The sequence below is a fragment of the Sprattus sprattus genome, assembly GCF_963457725.1.
Source record: "Sprattus sprattus genome assembly, chromosome: 16".
In the NCBI taxonomy this organism is placed as follows: domain Eukaryota; kingdom Metazoa; phylum Chordata; class Actinopteri; order Clupeiformes; family Clupeidae; genus Sprattus; species Sprattus sprattus.
Genome location: NC_137914.1, coordinates 11913065 through 11931760, shown reverse-complemented (window position 1 = coordinate 11931760; position 18696 = coordinate 11913065). Strand labels below are relative to the sequence as shown.

The 18696-nt window shown below is 41.9% G+C and overlaps 2 protein-coding genes across 3 annotated transcripts; one reads left to right on the top strand and one right to left on the bottom strand.

Annotated features, from left to right (window-relative positions):
- Positions 1–360: 360 nt before the first annotated feature.
- On the top strand, positions 361–7693 carry alas2 (aminolevulinate, delta-, synthase 2). Of its 2 annotated transcripts, XM_080854061.1 has the most exons (11): positions 361–447; positions 1602–1782; positions 2109–2276; positions 2695–2787; positions 3172–3394; positions 3640–3824; positions 4007–4186; positions 4582–4746; positions 5362–5630; positions 6404–6566; positions 6840–7692. In XM_080854061.1, exons 2-11 carry the CDS (start codon positions 1617–1619, stop codon positions 6998–7000), a joined length of 1773 nt encoding a protein of 590 aa, XP_080710187.1. In that variant the 5' UTR covers positions 361–447; positions 1602–1616; the 3' UTR covers positions 7001–7692. The 2 variants fall into 2 exon arrangements, with proteins under 2 accessions (XP_080710187.1, XP_080710188.1); XM_080854062.1 differs by lacking the exon at positions 2695–2787 and having other exon boundaries at positions 6840–7693.
- A 3988-nt stretch (positions 7694–11681) lies between these two features.
- Positions 11682–17176, bottom strand: LOC308377201 (large neutral amino acids transporter small subunit 1-like; the record flags this gene model as incomplete). Its single annotated transcript, XM_080853785.1, has 11 exons — positions 11682–11749; positions 12194–12368; positions 12840–12989; positions 13173–13269; positions 13572–13675; positions 13832–13955; positions 14096–14140; positions 14358–14463; positions 14788–14913; positions 15354–15884; positions 17068–17176. The coding sequence occupies 11 exons, from the start codon at positions 17174–17176 to the stop codon at positions 11682–11684; spliced, it is 1635 nt and encodes a 544-aa protein (XP_080709911.1).
- Between the last annotated feature and the right edge of the window lie 1520 nt (positions 17177–18696).

Genomic DNA, 18696 nt, shown 5'->3' with positions numbered 1-18696 from the left:
CAGTTCGAAGAAAGCACACAGAGAGACAGGGCAATAGGGCCAGACAGCAACTTTTTCATGTCCCCCCCCCCCCCCCCCCCCAGGAATTACCCTCTGAAATGTTACCATGTATTGTCCCCCCTACAAATAAATGGGATCTCTGCCTCTGACGTCAGGCTGAAACTCAATAGTTTGAAAGATATTAAATTATAGACACATCATTTTCAAGTCTTCAATTCAATCTCTTATTTCTGGGTTAATTGAAATATAGACAAATAATTATCAGAGAAGTGTATGGCACACACACCACATCTCCCCGAATCAGTCAAAACAAGGAGAGGGAGTGAACGAGGGAGATGATAACTTGGCCAGTGAGTTCACTCAAAACCACACGTCTCAGTAGCTCTTCTTTCCTCCGCGTCACTATCCGATTGCTGTTCGAAGTTCGTCCTCAGTGCAGGTCAACAGGTGAGAATGTCTTTCTTTGTCAATTCATTATTTTGGCCAAGCTTTTCATTCGCCTTCAATAATTGTATGTTGTCAGTTGATGATTCAAAATATTTACACTGAATCATGATAGTTCGACCGAATTTAACTGTATTTAAGTTGTTTATATATTTGGAAAGCTACAAAGAAAACGAATTCAAAAGGATAATAGTTGAGCATTTTTGTACTCAGGCAAATTAAGGTAAAAATCTCTCTCTTTGAGGAACACACCTGTTTTATGTAAATCGTTCGACCTGAAGATGACCCCTTACCACAAAAACAAACCACAAGACGAGATTCGCTCGACCGCAAAACAATGTGATAACTTTATTAAGGCAGTGGGGGCATTTGAGTTGAAAGCATGAGTGCCAGATGAATTTATGATGATAGATAAATGCTTTTTTATGAAGGATTGGTAATGATGAGGCTATAAAGTAAGATTCCACATAGAGAACATTTACTATGTACATTACAAATGAGGGTTAGCGTCAATAAAGTGGGGCTAGACAAGTTTTTGCATTATCACCAATAACTTTTACTTTTAAACATAACAAAATATTGACTCTCGAACTTTCGGCTACGTTTTTTACTCCCTTTGCTATCAAATTTTTCTTAATCGCGTCCTCCTATGGTGTGACGTGCACTCGAAACTTCAGAACTCCGGAGCATGAACAGCGCCAGCTGCGTACACGAGATAAGCTCTATCAGGCGCGCCCACCAGAAAGGCGCGCCCATGTGATAGAACTATGTGAATCATTCAAAATTATGGTTCACCGCACATTTACATCAAAGTGGAATCCTACTTTAGTATTCAACCATTGTACAGTCCTCCAGTTCAACGTTCTGTGTCGATTGCGACCACCTGTTTGCATCAATTAATACAAAATGGGCTTAGTTAAGGTTATGGAAGAGTCAATTACATTTGGATTATTTAACAGGTAGTTAATCAGTAGCTGAGAGTTAGGGCCACTACATTAGTTTATGCATGCTACTTAACATACTGTGGATTGTCTAAAATATCTAAAACTGTTTAAATTGCAATATTTTGTTGTGTTCTAAATAAAAAGACAAAGACTTAACTAACTGTAAATCTATTTAAACTTTATTACATCATCATGATTTTTCATTTTTTGCAGACGGACAAAGGAATCATGTCTGCCTTTCTGCATCACTGTCCCTTCTTGAAGTCAGCCTCGCGCCCTTTCGGACGTAGTGCAGGCGCAGCTCTCTTTTCCATGGCCGACCGGTGCCCACTTATCATTCGTCATGTCAGCACCTCGGCCGTGCAGCCCACTTTACTCACCTCACCTGGGAAAGGTATGCATCTGACTTTATAATATTTATTGACTTCACCTGAGGATGTGCCAGGAGAAGGGATTAAGTTTATAACAACTGGGATACTGTGTCTTCAAATTCTCCCATTGATTACAATTAAATACATATTAGGGGTCTAGCAAGGATTGCAATAATCCTTGGTTTCTGCATATAATTAGAATCAATTGCTCCTCAACACAAGACACATACTGTATTTGTTTAATTGTTGTGACTTGGCATGATACACTAAGTACATTACGTGGATAATAATGCTCTGGTAGAGATTAGCGCGTTAAGTCTCTGTGTATGTATGTGTTTGTGTTCTTTAGCACCACCTCTGATGACGCTGGCCCAAAAGCGCCTCATGTCCCAGGCGGCCACCCAGGTTGCTGTCTCTGTGTCTAAAGGCTGCCCCTTTGTGTCATCCCAGCTGAATGTGGTGAAGGCCAGCGAAGAGGTGCAGGAGGATGTCTTTCGCAATGCGTCAAAAAACACAGGTATCGCACTCACAGACCACAGCCACATATATAACACAAACTCAGACAACCTGACAAGTATCAGTACCACTGACTCGTTTGTCTCCTCTGTGAAGTTTATTAAAACATGTAATTGTGAAAAGCGAGAGCGAGAGAGAGATTTATTTTCTTACAAAGACCTTAGGACCTCTTTCCTGAAATCTGAGCGACTCAGTCGTGTATATTTTTCTTAATCCCATAGCCACAACAAAACGTGATCCGTCAGTGCTGACCTGTGTGTGTGTGTGTGTGTGTGTGTGTGTGTGTGTGTGTGTGTGTGTGTGTGTGTGTGTGTGTGTGTGTGTGTGTGTGTGTGTGTGTGTGTGTGAGTGTGTGAGTGTGTGTGTGTGTGTGTGTGTGTGTGTGTGTGTGTGTGTGTGTGTGTGTGTGTGTTAAACAGAGGTGGTGAGTTCACTTCAGGCAGGCATGGGACACACCTCCCTACTGGGGCTTCAGAGCCTGGCTCCCTCCCGTCTCCTCAGAGATAACATGAGTGAGTTGACGTGTGCAGCAACATAGATAGCCTTTCTAATGAAATCACCTCCCATTTCAAGAAAATTAGACAAACTTTGTTCAATGTCAACTCAACCGTATGTCTTCATACAGGAATGGTGCTTTCAACCGTATGTCTTCATACAGGAATGGTGCTTTCCAGCATGGCACCATTATGATTCTATTCATGGCAACATTGCAAAAAAAAAAAAAAGCACCTGAATTTTTTTTTCTTAACTTTCGATTGGGGAGGTTTAAGAAGACATGCACTGAAAGCATTTTCGTTGTTGTTGTTGTTGTTGTTGTTGCTGCTGTTGTTGTTGACACCTTAAATAGTTGTTGATCTTTAACAAAACTTTTATCATGGTTTGTGTATGTTTGACAGAGGGTCCCAGCTTTGACTATGATACCTTTTTTGACGAGAGGATCAGTGAGAAGAAGCGTGATCACACTTACCGCATATTTAAGACAGTGAACCGGCATGCTGACATCTTCCCCTTTGCGGATGACTACTCTGTTCCTGGTCGGAAAGAGAACCAGGTGTCTGTGTGGTGTAGCAATGACTACCTGGGCATGAGCCGCCACCCCAGTGTTGTACAGGCCATACAGTACGTGTCTCAAGGAGAACTCAATAGAACCAAGCAATATCATGCACAAAATCACTTCAGAGTCAGAACAGAAAATTACCACATACCACTATACTCTTGACATTCAGAACCCAAGAAGAAACTGTGTGGATCTCCACAGCAAAACCCATTCCATTAAACACCATGATAACTTGTGTTGTGGGAATATATTGTGTCTGGGTGAAACTTGACAAAACCTGATGTGATATGATGTGGTGTTCTTACAGGGATGCTCTGGAGAAGCATGGTGCTGGTGCAGGAGGCACCAGAAACATCTCAGGCACTAGTAACTACCACGTGATGCTGGAACAGGAGCTGGCTAGCCTCCACCAGAAGGATGGCGCTCTCGTGTTCTCATCCTGCTTCGTGGCCAATGACTCTACTCTCTTCACTCTTGCCAAAATGCTTCCTGGTAAGAAAACTGGATAGAAAAAGGCTTTTCTGAATTCTTGTAAAGATGTTTCCTGACAATATTTTCTGACTTCTGACTAGAAAAAACTTCAACTAGAATAATGTCAACTACATACTAATAGAACTTAGAACTTAGAATACATAATTGTGCTGTGTATTTATGTGTGTGCATCTATCACACAGGTTGTGAGATTTATTCAGACATGGGGAACCATGCCTCCATGATCCAGGGCATCAGGAACAGCACAGCCAAGCGCTTTATCTTCCGCCATAATGACCCCCGACACCTGGAGGAGCTACTGAGCAAAGCAGACCCGCTAACCCCCAAGATTGTGGCCTTTGAGACTGTGCATTCTATGGATGGTGGGTCTCTTAAACGTCCATATTTTAGGTCAAAACCATTTCTCAACAGTCTCATAACATACTTTTGACTTTGACTTGATAACTTAAAGCAATAGCAGTCTAGGTAACTTCCATAAAACATAACCAAAGTAGCCTGCTGTGCACATTGATTACAATTTTGTCTTTGGAAGTCCCTGCGTTGTAAATTTAAAGTAAGTTCGAATATGCCAACAGCTCAAAAGAGTCACAAAGCATTTCTTTCTAGGAGCATAACTGTCAGTTATAGCCTATAGCCTATTATAGTCACTAAACAGCAACTTCAGCACACAATTTACATGTTGATTGTTACTGTAAATATTATATTCTACAGTATTTATCCAATGTTGTGTCTATGTGCTGTATGTGCATCTGTGTAGGTGCTATCTGCCCCCTGGAGGAGCTGTGTGATGTGGCTCATAAGTATGGTGCCCTGACATTCGTGGATGAAGTCCATGCAGTGGGGCTGTACGGGGCAAACGGGGCTGGAGTCGGGGAGAGAGACGGTGTCATGCACAAGATTGACATTGTTTCTGGAACCCTGGGTTAGTACAAACCTAACAAAAATTACATTTTGCTCCTTTAAACAGACCCAATCATACCACATAATGCTAATGCCAAGATTAAAGGCCTCTGAGGGGTTTTGTCAGACACAGGTTTAACCTCCCCTCATCTCCTTTACATATTACAGCTGAGAACTGTTTCCTCATTCAAGCTCAGTGATAGTGGTTTTGACAAGAAAAGCATTGCTTTTGCTAGGCTAGGGCCGCTTTATCTCCTCCTTTAGCCTGCTGCCCCAACTACAGCACACACATTAGTTCCACCACCAACTACTGATTCTGAATAGGATATAGCTCTAATCTGGCCCTGATCTATGCTACAGCAGAGCCATATTAGTTCCAGTGTAATCCACAATGTAAAGTATGTAAACTCACTGTGGCATCTGAATGGCTACAGCTCCACTCCACCCACTTTCTCTGCAATTAATTACACAACGCGCACTATCCGTTTTCCACTTCTACGCTCTACGTTTTAGCCACTTCGACTTCACTTACAACACATACTCTGCCTTGATTTTAGACACTCAACATACGAAGGGGACATTTTAAGAATGCCTTCAGACTTGCTATCTTCTCCATGTTTCTTCTCCCCTGATGCAGGGAAGGCATTTGGCTGTGTGGGGGGCTACATAGCCAGCAGCGCCACCCTGGTGGACACAATTCGCTCCTACGCCGCCGGCTTCATCTTCACCACCTCCCTGCCGCCGATGGTGCTGGCGGGGGCGCTGGAGTCGGTGCGGGTGCTACGCAGCCCAGAAGGCCAGCTGCTGCGTCGAGCCCACCAACGCAATGTCAAACACATGCGCCAGCTTCTGATGGACGCTGGCCTGCCTGTCATTAACTGCCCCAGCCACATCATCCCCATCCGGGTATGATGCACCTCTGTACAACCTCAGGGCCATAAAAGCACCTTTATCATCATCATAACTTTACATGGCCAGGAGTATTGGCCTTTCGATGGACCATGTGTGCTCATACAATAATTTTGACATTCACTTTTACTGGTCCCTAATATTTGTATATTTGTCAGAAATTCCTAATCAGCAACCCTGTGAATTGAACTGAAACTGAAACTCTCATACCATCGATACCCACCATGATATCTCAGTTAACACACTGTTTCTGTTGCTATAATATCACATTCTCTATTAAAGAACGTGATAGGTCCATATAGATAGAGGGAAAAAAATTCAAATCAAGCAAAGATTGTGGTACGTTCTACATGTAAGCTTGTATATTCAATTATCAAAATGCTGCCTGTGGTGAATTGCATTGCAACTGTCCATAGGCATAAGCCAATCAGACCAATTGCCCAACATCAATGCCTGGCCAGGCTTTGAAAAAGTCCTTTTTCTTATATGGTGACAAATGTAGCATATCTAATCATAGCTAATCATAGCATAGCTTCATCATACATTGCTAGCTCATTTAGAGAAAAGTTAATTTTTTTAACTTCATGTAGTCACAGTATTCAAGGATAGGCCTTTTGACCTTAATGAAGACAATTTGCTGCATTGTTAAAAAATCTGTGCCTCTGCAGTTGGTATTATTATAAAAATCTGATGCCCACACTGAAAACAGTGAATAACCCTGCCATATGGCAAACCTTTCAACATAATGCCCCTCTCTGCTGCCCCCACAGGTTGGCAATGCAGAGCTGAACTCAAAGATGTGTGACCTCCTGTTGGAGCGCCATAACATCTACGTCCAGGCCATCAACTATCCCACCGTAGCCCGCGGGCAGGAGATGCTGCGCCTGGCCCCATCCCCCTTCCACATGCCGTCCATGATGGACTTCTTCACAGGTAAGCCTCCAGGGGTTGCTATGGTAGCAGACATTATATAACGTCTGCTACCATAGCAACCCCTATATACAGACACATGCAGTAAGGACCAAAATGAAATGCTACACATGGTTTCAATTAGGACTACAGCTATAGATCTAAGCTAATAATACAATGGCATATCATCTATGGTGTTTATCTACGAACATTTATACGCACTGCAAGAAGTACTGAAGTCCAATTGACCTTGTGTAAATTGGGTATGTCATGTGACTCCCCTGTGCATGTTGACAGTGAGATTGCTGGAGGCGTGGAAGGAGGTGGGTTTGCCCCTGAATGGCCCAGCAACAGCTTCCTGCAGCTTCTGCGACCGCCCGCTGCACTTCGACCTCATGAGTGAGTGGGAGAGGTCCTATTTTGGCACAATGGATCAGTACATCACCGTGTCCGCATGAGTGGACACAAGCCAAAGGAAAGGAAGAAGGGAACAAAAGTATGTGATGTGATCACATGTGACTTCATGTGTGTGTTTTGGTGAAGCTGCTGGTCATCCAGGCATCCTTATCTGTATGTGGAGATCTTAACAGCTTCTCTAATTCTCTATCTTTCACTGTGCCCCCTGCTCAGAGAGTCTTTGTACCCACCAGTCCACCACTGTTACAAAACCTAGATGATAGCTTCACCAAAACATGCACAACCCTATCAAGAACACATTATCTTACTTAATGTCTATCATTTACATCTGCATGCATATTCCCAAATGTTAGGGCCTGTTAGGGATGTATATGTGAGTAAATGCTTTGTTTTTTCTTATTCTTTCATTTGAAATTCATTCCTCATACGTCATACCTGCACATGAGCACTTTCATTGCTCCAGACGTTATGGAAAGTCCAAAATGATCATGTCCCAGCATTAATTGTAAATTGACTACTGCAAGAGCTACAGTTGGCAGTTTCCCAGGAGATTATATTAATGTGTTTGTGCTGAAGAGGTATTTGAGGTGTTTCCTTTTTGCTTGTTGCCATGTTATCTTGTTGCTTAGTATTATTTCAGCCATTACAGCATTGGATGTAAACAAAATATTGCCTGAAGTCTCTTCTCTGTCCCTGTTGTGCCTTACCATTGCTTACATGATCTTAATGGAACAGAATGTGCTGATAAAATAAAAGGGATTGAACACACATTTGCTTCTCAGTACACTTTTATTGAGTTTCTGCCATCAAGACTGACATTCAGACTAAAAGGAGTTGAAAGAAGGAGAGTTTTAAATCTTGCGTTACGAAAAAGCAACATTTAGCAAGTAATACAAACATTACAATCACAGGTTGGACTCATGTCCTTCTCCCGTACAATGTTGTGTGTGCGTCTTCAACCTCTTCATAGTCTTGCTAGCGCAGTCTGACAATGCTAACTCAGCTCTAGTCTCTGCCACTGGGCCAAGTTTATGTCTAAAAGGTCACATAATGTAAACATACACCTAACGTCTAAAAATGACTTGTAAAAAATATAAAAGCAAATAATCTGAATGTAGAAAAATGTAGACACACACACACATATTCACAATGGGTCTGTTTGACAGAGCAACTAAGGATAACAAGTGTTTCACTGCCCCATGCTCCTCTATGTCATTGTTGGGAAGTTTTCTTCATTTTTCAGCGAGGTACAAAAACTATTACATAATAAGAAAAGCACAGAAAAGCCATACTCATATCGTTCATATGAAGAAAACCTAACCCAATAACAGCATAAATATTAACAACAACTACACAAACTACTGTTCTGGACGAAAGAACTTGTTGAATCTTGAGACACAGACACAGAGGTTATTCCCTTTAATCCATACCATTTTTGTGCTTGTACTTACCCTCTGTTACTGTGCTCATGACAACTCTGATTATCTTGTAAAAGAGGCCTTCTGACAGTACTGCTACTACTGTAGCATTCACCTTTGCCCAAATGTTGAAACATAGGCGACAGCGCTACCTATGGGAAGGTGCGGGTATATCATAGCTGTAGGGAGATAAAGAGGCCTATCCTAAAGGGGATAAATCAGGCCTCTCCTTTCCTGAATATGAGTTCCTGTCAGGGACGTGCAGTCATAGGAGGCAGGGGAGGCAGAGCCTCACCTGTCATTTTGAAAAGTAAAAAAAAAAAATATAAAAAAAAAATATATTTTTTCAATTATAATAATCATATATATTTATGTATTATAAAATAAATATTCATATTTCTCTAGTTATCTGTGTTACGAGTGTCATTTCTGCATGATTCCGAGCATTTCGAGCATTTTTATTATCAAAATCGCTGAATTTGAGCATTTCCGGTTCCCAGGGACAGTAGACGTGCCGTGTACTGAGGCAAATGCATTGCTGTCTATGGACAGCTGAACCAGTGCCTCAGTAGGGATTGCGCAATCACTCCAAACTGGGTTTTACGCATGCGTGCGCAAGCGCAGAACCTTTGAGTTGAGCTCAAAATGCATTGAAAAATATTGCTTACTGAGGCAGGCAGTAGCACTGATTCAGTAAAGGGGGCGAGCGAGAGCGCAATTCTCGGGTATATAGTCTTACGTTGGACTTGTCTTCTTCTACACACTTCTACTTGACCTTGACGGCGAAAATGGAAGATTGCATTGCTAACCTGAAGCAGCTCTCAAAATTGGACTTGCAGTCCAAACGTGAAATGATTAATAATGGGAGACCAATGGCGGAGCTAAAATGTTTGATTCAAACGACGGGACCGAAGGTATTGACATTGCATTGGAGTGTTTCATGTTTTCCAACGGGACATATTCATGCGGAACACAAACCTCGCTAAAGGCTGCTAGGTGCAGGGAGCCGTGAATGGATTAGGAGCTTGCGAGTGCACCAACTTTAAATTATACCGGTCAGTAGAACATTTTGGTATTGTGTGCTATGTCTGTGGTGTTTACCTGTTTGCTTGTTAATACGTTGTGTAAATAAATATGTAAGTGTTTTTTTCTCAACTTCGAATTCAAGTGTCCGAGTTGCATTGTTGGGCAAGCTACTTGATATTTGTAGTGAGCTAAGCTATCAGCTACTCTACAATAAATTCAGCTTCACTACACAGACACTCAAAAAAAAGTAGCAAGCTAAGTTACATAAACCTGTCAAAAGTAGTTTGATACATTAGAAGCTACTTTCAGTTAAACAAACTGCATGCCAAGTCAATTAAATTTTAGGGATCAACACAACTGTCAGTCAGATAAAAACGGTTGAATGGATGAAATTCGTGTGTTCGTATGTTTGTGTTGGATGTCATTGACGTTGACAGGAACTTTTTCTTTGGATTACAAAGAAGGCATCTGAAAACATATTAAGTTTCACTCGTCGCACGGACTTTTCACTTTTTAACTTTCATCATCTTCAGCTGTATCTAAATATCAACAGCATTCTAGTTATCCGGTTGCCTAGAATCTGCATGCAAACTACCCATTTAAAATTAGGGGAGAATTCATTTTAAATGTATGAGCAGCGTCTGGTGTACTTGAAATGACGATATCTATCTATCTATTTTCACTCGTCTCGCCTAAAGTGATGTACTGCTTATTTTTTGTGTTTAATGGCTGCAGGGAAGCCTGTTATGAATGAACATCAGAAAGGTCCAGGATAAATTAGCTTTCGAGGACGCTACTGCGGTACTTGATCAATAAAAGAGCTTAGCTACTGAAAAGTTACTTGGTTTTGTAAATAGCGACGTAACTGCCAAGCTACTGACAAATGTAGTGACGCTACTGCCCATCACTGCCGAGTTATGTAAAAGGTTATATTTTCCCTAGACAAATTGAAATGAGCCATATCATTGGTGGGAGGGCTACATACGCTTCCTTGTAACGATTAATATCTTATTTGACACGGTGTAAAAGTTCAATTACCACACCGATTGTACGTTTAGCTGTCATAAAAGTCAGTTAACTATTGAGCCGCATAACTTCTTGTAATAATAATCGTTTAAAAGTAATAGTATTAGACAATAAAACATGATGTTTTTTCAGTTCTGGTGACATGACAATTTTTAAACCATAAGCATATACATGTATGATGATGTATACATTTCTATTTTTTTTTTTTTAAACAACTAGAGATCGGAATGACGTAATCACTTCCGGTTTCTGTGCCTCACCAGCTGTGAACCTCACCGCACGTCACTGGTTCCTGTTGCTTATTGTACAGTGTGTGTGTATCGCAGTTGTCAGGTCACATTTAGGCTGGTGTTTTTGAAGAAAAAAAAAACACACACACATCCAAGTAATCTCAGTACGGACACCTCAAGATCTTCAAGTAATTGGTGTCCTTTCTTTTAAAATTAACAAGCAGATGCAGACATCTGTGATGAGAAAATGAAAGCTCAATGACAACTGGCAAACAGTTGTTACACTAGTAGTAATGGGAAATGTATTATATCAACAGAACAGGTTAGTATGAGGTCAGCTACCAATAGAAATTAAATATGGGATTAAAAAATGAAGCAGTTGACAGGTTTCGAATTTTCCTTGTGGAGAATGTATGAGGTAATTTCCACAGTTTGGGCAATTTTCCACAATTTAGATTAACTGGCAAAGAAGCCAAGAGGAGTTGAGGGAAACCTACTGGCCATGGGTTGGCGCTGGTGCACAAGACATTTATGCTTAGAGGCATAAGATACAGCCTACAGAGAAGTGCTGCACTGGCATTTAGCTCTGAATGCAAACGTGTCTAGTTAGCTCCTCCCAGACCACATCTCCACACTTATTCGACCTGAATACTCCAGGTTGACTGGGCTCAAGTCTGGGGATCTTACGTGCAGCTCGGGTTAAAGGGGTGAATTAGGCTGAGCTCCACCTCATTACTGAGTATCAGTCGCACTGAGATCTGTTTAACCTTACAAACCATAAATACTTTAACTCCAGCAGCTTTTGTTGCATGTGTCTGCTGATCCGGTTGAGGTGTGACTGAAATACTACATGTCTTTGTTACGTGAGAAAAGTAGGAAGAGGACAAAAGAAATAAACAGATTTACCTGAAACCACAGAGACAAATACAATGCCACTTCTCTTTTTGACTTCAACACAAATAAGAAACACATCCGCGAGAATACAGATTCTTGTCGATCAACCACAGCTGATTCTGATTGGATCACTCTGTTGTATCCCGCTCCTCTGGAACTGACAAGAAAACCTTCTGGCAGAAAAGGGTGAAGATTTCTGTGGGGGAAAAAATATGACTTATTTCTGACATTTGAAAAGAGAATCACCAGTTTTATTAATCCCCTGCATTCCTCAAACCTGTATTCATTACAATCCTTTCAGCATTCTTCAATTATTTTATAGTTTAAAAGAGTTAAAAAAATAGTTTGAAAAACTACCAGCTGCCTTTTCCTACTCCTGAAAGATTTAATCAAGATCTTGATAAATGTGACGCCCAAATCTTAAATGCCAGGAAAGGGCAGAAACCAATAGTCCGTTGTTCCATGGAAACAGTCCCTATCATTCTTGCAGTAATTGAGCGTGTAGTAAAGACAATACGACAAACATGCATTTCAAAACATTCATTATGTTCAACTTTCTTTGTCTTCTCTCCACTCACCTATTCTCTACTGTTTAAGTCAGGCACATGTGTGCTACCAATAATAAACGTTCAAATCTCACCGAGGACCTTCTGCACCTCGCGGGGCTTCTGCCACTTGTAGCCCAGCAAGTAGAATGGGATGCCTGAGAGGATGATGCCCGAGCCGACAAGGCACTCAAAGGGGGCGGCCCAGAAGGACACCAGCACCATGAAGGTGCAGCCCAGCACAAATACCACAGGGACCACCAACGGGATCTAAGCCAACACAGACACAATCAAACACACACACAGTCAATCAGCACATTAACAAGCAAATCACTGGTAGACACACTCAATCTAGACCCATGAAAATTGCATTAATAGCGGCCCCCATTATTTGGCATTCTCTAATATGAGCAGCTTCAGGAGCTAAGCCGTGGGTGTTTGTTTGGGAGGGTGGAGGGGAGGGAGGGTGGTTCATATGGCTGTCTTTGAGAAGAGGGGGATAATGCAACAGCCAACCCCCAATCCCCACAGCCGGAGTGTTATGGAGCAGAAGGAGATTAGGCTGACTCTGCTGAGGGCCTCCACCACCGTTACTGCTGAGCCATATATCATCTGTGCAGTGGAGTGGACTACACGGCTGAGGCATGGTTGGCATGCTTGATTAGGAAGGGGCTGGGCCTGAATGTGTAATTAGGGTTGCCTCCTAGGGGACATAAGGTTGCCATTGAGTAGTGGTCTGACCTTAATGGGCCTGCGGAGATCAGGTTGGGTCCAGCGTAGATACAACATCCCGGCGATCGCCATGCCAACACACAACCATGTGAAGAAACTGAAGAGGTTGATGACAGAGAAGATGTCCTTGGACAGCGCATAGAACATGGACAAGCAGCACTAGAGGGAGGTACAGCGAGACAGACAGAGAAAAAGAGAACATGGGTGAGACAGAGAGAGAGAGAGAGTCTTAAGTAACTGATTTGTGACAGGGGGGCCCTGTGGCCACACCAGAGGGCTTCCTTTTGTCAGTTAAATGGTGAGACTGACATGCAGAGTGGCCATCATGCAGAAGGAACTTACTGTGAAGATGAGGGAGGGGACTGGGGTGAAGTGGTCACTGTGGACCAATCCAAGGGCGGCAGGCAGCTGTCCCGCACGAGCACCCGCATAAAACAGCCTGATAACACACCATCATCTCATTTGATTACGGTTTATTAACTACTGTTTCCTTATCCAACTCTCTGATGGGTGAGGGGGACTGTCTGCTATCTTCAAGGACTGCACCTCATTGAGGGGGACACCGGGGAGCTTCACATTGTAATTCTGAGTACCCAAACTGGACATGGGTCTCATCTTTTATTGTTAGCAAAATACCACAGTTGGTTTGGATAATTGTGGCCAAGTTTGTATTCTTACATTTTCAGTTAAAGTAAGAGTAAATACTGTGCAGGACATATCCCTCTGAGTGAGTGGGCTTACCTGGCTGAGGTGAACAAACTGCCATTGACTGCACCAAAACAGGACAGCCCAACAAAGACTGGAATGATCCAAGACATCACACCCAGATGGTACTCTCCAAAAGACTGTAAAATGTTGAAAAGAGAATTAAATTCTTCAGAATTCAGTTGCTATACAAACATGGGCTATAGGTTCACGAGCATGAATACACGTTGAGCAGTCCAAAGAGGCATATGAGTTTTGCCCAAATCAGAATGACTGATCCAATGAGTCAAACTCACCACAGCGACAGCTTCAGACTCCACCATGACCTGTGTGGGGATGGTGGCGAGATATGCCATGTTCGTCAGCACATACACCACAGTAACTATGGGCATGCTGATGATTATTGACAAAGGTAGGTTCCTGTGGACAAGAGTGTTAACAGAGTGTTAAGAGGAAGAGGGAGAGGAAGAGGTAGACAGACCTACACTGAATAATAGTAAGATCTTGATTCATGTTAATTCGCAATTCTCAGTGTGTCTATGTTAATTTAAGATATTTACCTCTCTGGATTGATCATTTCCTCAGTGACATAGTTCAGATAATTCCTACATAAATTCAAAACATAAACAATTACAATCCACTTGCACAGGCATTTCCTGTGACCATATTGCCATGTGATCTTACATAACTATTACACAAAATCACTCATAACAGAATGGTTATGCAAAAATATTGTAGATTGTCCTAATGCCCCCAAATGTGCTGCCTGCCAATAAAACCCCAATCCACTCCCCCTCTCCCCAATCCACTCCCCCTCTTTACCATCCACCATAGGCAAACAATCCGCTGTACAGGGCCAGCACTATGTTATCCACTCCCATTTTGCTGCCCTCAAATGCCACGTTTGGAGACAGGTAATCGACATCACCTGTTTTGACAAAAAGTCAGAGCATTTCGCATTTAATCTTTCAGACTGGCTGTGAGGCATCATCAGACACCATCATCTCTGAGCGTCTCTCTCTGGGAATTCATTACACTGTTGTGTTATTGGAGAGAAACTCATTTCCGGTGTTCTGAGTTTCTATGACAACTATCTGGCTGGGGTTAGAGCAAGGGAATCTCTTTGTTTACACAGAGCAGATCTGAGGTCTCATCACCAATCACCCACATTGCCAAGAAACTAATGACAATTTAATACATCTAGTTAATATAAAACAGATTAGGTCAAATAGATTCATTTGAGGGAAAATACCTGTAAAAATCTGAATAAAGCCAAATAAAATGATGATTAAAAGCGCAAGGAGCTTAGATGCTGTGAAGACATCCTGGACTTTGGTCGCGGCTCTGACACTGATGCAATTCACAAAGGTCAGTGAAGCTGCAGAGGAGAAGAGGTCAGACGTCAGTTAAGAATCCAAATGGGTTTAAAGCATTTCACCGACTTCAGAGGTTTAGAGATGGAAGGACCCATCTAAGGCTGAGTCACATAAATAAATATCTGAAGTATTGTGCATTTAAAATGGGAGGGACTGGTAAAGTTGGCATTTCCAAATGAAACATATTTAATCATGTTTAATGTCAGCAACTGACAGTTATCTAATTGAACCTGCAGGCAGAACAGTTTTGAACATCTTATCTTCACTTAAACAGGTGTTTTATGGTATTTATAATTCTTTCTGAAGCCGATTGCAGTCAGTTTGGTAATAACCCAAAGGAAAATCACAACATTTTTCAGTCATGTTGCAAAAGTCCTCACTCTTTTCCATTGTGTGTTTGTGTGTGCGCCTTTGGGAACTTAACAAAACTGAGGACACTCACTTAGACAGAGGCAGGCAATGAGCTTGGCTGGAGCCTCTGGAACAGGGCAGTCTGGGAAGAGTGGCTTGAGCAGGTATGTGGCAAAAACCAGGGAGACCACATACTGCGAGGACGGGCGTATGATTAGCATCTCTATCCACAGCTTCAGGAAAGCTGCCAACTCGCCGTAAACCACCAGGATGTAGGTGTAGTCTCCTCCCGACTTGGTGATGGTGGTGCCCAGCTCGGCGTAGCACAGCGCTCCCATGGTGGAGACCACACCGCACACTGTCCACACAATCAGCGACAAGCCAGGGGAGCCCACCTCCTTCACCACACCTGTGGGCGACACAAAGATGCCCGAGCCGATGATGGTCCCAATGATCATGCCCACGCCGTTGAACAGCGTGATGCTCCTCTTCAGCTCAATCTTGTTTTTGGGGGCGTCTTCTTCGGGCGCGTCTTCTTTGGGCGCGTCTTCTTTGGGGGCGTCTTCTTTGGGAGACACTTGCATGGGCTCCTTCTCCATCTCACTGCCCTCATCTGCCGGGCCTTTGGGACCCAGAAAAAAAGTGAGGTTATGAGTAATTGGTATGATGTAACATCTGTCATTTTTCATAATGGACAGTTAAGTTAGTGTTTTTGCTAAATGGGTAAATGAACAGAGACATCCATACTACACAGCATATGAACAAACTAAATATACCCTATTTCTAGCTTTAATGTGCACTATGTATTTGTGATGTTTTAAATAGAGAAATGCTTCTAGATGAACAACAATGATGTAGTGTAGATGCACTAAAAAGATGTAGATTCTGTGTGTCTGTCTTTTAAATTGCTTTTTATATATGAGAATATTGAAATAGAAAAGGCTTTTCATTTTACTTTTACAATGAAACTGTATTATCAGTAACATCTATACACTGAATTTCTAACTACAAACCATATTGCATATGTCATGGTACTGCTGTGAGCAAAATTGTAAAGAACAGTGCTTAGCAACACTGTTCAGCCCTCTGTTTATAAAATATGTTATATGTTTAGGTGATTTCGAAATACATAATCACATATACAGCTGGTAAATAAACACCTGTAGTCAACATATTTCAGTGATCAAACATTGTGATTTTTTATCCAAATACGGATCTTCACAAATTAATTATTTTCCCATTGTGATTGGATCCTAATATCATTCTGTTTCTCTGCTTAGTCCTATGCTGGCAGTTTCGAGTTAAATAAATGCCTACTTTCTACAAATCCACTTTCTGGCCCTGTAAATTAACTCATAAATATTGTTTACTCAGTGATTTACACATACTTATTTATTAAACATTTTTTCACAAAGAATATCATCCTATGACTGTATATGAGAACCTGATCAGCTCACTAGACATGTGCTTATAATATATGGGGTTACCTTTGCTGTTTGTATTCTAACATTTCTTAACATATTTGACATAAATAGAAATAAAATTACCAGGATATTTTGAGGCTTCAGTGCATTTGATGCATTTTTAGTCTACAGCACCTCTCAGCATGTGCTCAAGCAACGCTGTTACAACTTCAAACCAAGCCACCTGAATAGAGCCTCACAGAGCCTAATTCCTTTCCTCCGTGTGCCAAACGAGCATGTGCTCAATGCCACCCAGCCCCCCCTGAGCGGCCACTGGTACACTAGAGGCACACTCAGTGGAGGTGCACCTGTTAGTGAAAGAGGGATTCAGACGGCACCTACCCTCCATCTTTAACTCCGTCACCTTGTTCAAGCTCTCCCGGCTGCGAGATTTCAGCTCCGCCATCCTCCTTTCTCTAATGCTGTGTGTTGGCTCCTCCCTGGATTGCATGCATACAAATACACGGCCACACACATGCGCATGCGGCCATGCGCACGCAGACACAGAGACACACTCACACACACACAAAGGAGACACTGCCACCGCCCCTCCTCCTCCTCCCTCTCTCCCTCTCCCTTCCTCTTCCCCTGCGTCAGAGCAGAGGGATGCTCTGTCTACACATGGACAGTTAAACACTGTATTCATCTACTCTTTCAACTTCTTAGCAGAATCTCTAATAATAACAGCCGAGAATAAATGAGACTATTCTCTATCTATTCCTGTGCAGTTATGGCAGATTCTTATTAGCAGACATTTTGCTGTGATTTACATTTATATGCTTGATATATCCCCTAGTGGGCTGAAGAGGAATAGGAGAAACTCCTAATTCTCTCATGTGGCCAGAGAGAACCATGTGACCAAAACAGGCTATCTAAACATTATCATACCTTCTGCCAACTCTATCTGCGGAGGACATCTTGAATGCATCATAGGTATGGCCCTCACAGTGTTGAAACATTGCAGTACATTTCATTAAACACTGGGGATATTAACTGATTAACTGAACAAAACTAAGTATAAACGCCAAATCATCAAAGATAATTAATAATCACAATATCTAAAGCAGTTAAAGAATCAACAATGTAACTCTGACACACATAAAACAATGCCTGTTGTGCATGCTCTACAAAGAAAGCAGACTAAGGAATCACATTCATATAGAAATATGTACTGCTATCTGCCTTCAATTTTTACTTCATGGTGGTAAAAACAATATTATATTTTAAATTCAAAATATTTAAAATGTTTTATTCTTTTATGAAGACAGTGCAGTTGTTCATATATCAAACTAATTGCAAATAAATGATTACAATTATTCTTAAAATCTAATCTAAAAAAATATCTAATTTTAATCAACAATTTAATTGTTTGGCTTGTAAACTAATTTAATTTGTTTTAGCCTTGAAATGTGCTGTGATTCCCTGTGTGCGTCAGGTAAACCACACAGGTACCTACCACTTTACCTACAACAATTAATTGAAGACGTCAATAAAACATACACTAACGTTTAAGACTAAAACGATTGTGCCTGCGTCCTCAACCATCTGACCGTGGGTTACCTGCTCATCTGTCCCTTTTCAAAGCATCTCATGCAAACTCATACAATGGTCCTTCGAGCCGCAGAAAAGTAACAATGGCAGGTAATGGATTTGAAGCCAGCCATCCGGGACTGTCAGGAGATGACCCTCATCCAGGTGGAACTGTTCAGGTATGGGGACTTATTCTCTGGGGACTTTGCAATGTTGCGATCACAACAGTGCGGCGTTGCAATTTCAATCACCGCAACTTTCCCGCAAATTTGAACAATCATCGTCGTCTCCCACAACTCCCTTCCTTCTGCTTTTCTTCCGTATTATGTTCGAACTTGTACTGCTGCAGCAAACATGTGTGAGTCCAATTGCATGTGCTCACCAAAATAACACAAAAGCGTTGGGAAACAATTTTGCACCGAATGCAACATGGTGGTCGAA

Bases quoted from the DNA above. Each gene is read 5' to 3' on its own strand.
- alas2 (XM_080854061.1), top strand. From the start codon at position 1,617: ATGTCTGCCTTTCTGCATCACTGTCCCTTCTTGAAGTCAGCCTCGCGC. The intron at 1,783-2,108 runs GTATGCATCTGA...TGTGTTCTTTAG, and splicing joins ACTCACCTCACCTGGGAAAG to CACCACCTCTGATGACGCTG. The intron at 2,277-2,694 runs GTATCGCACTCA...TGTGTTAAACAG, and splicing joins CAATGCGTCAAAAAACACAG to AGGTGGTGAGTTCACTTCAG.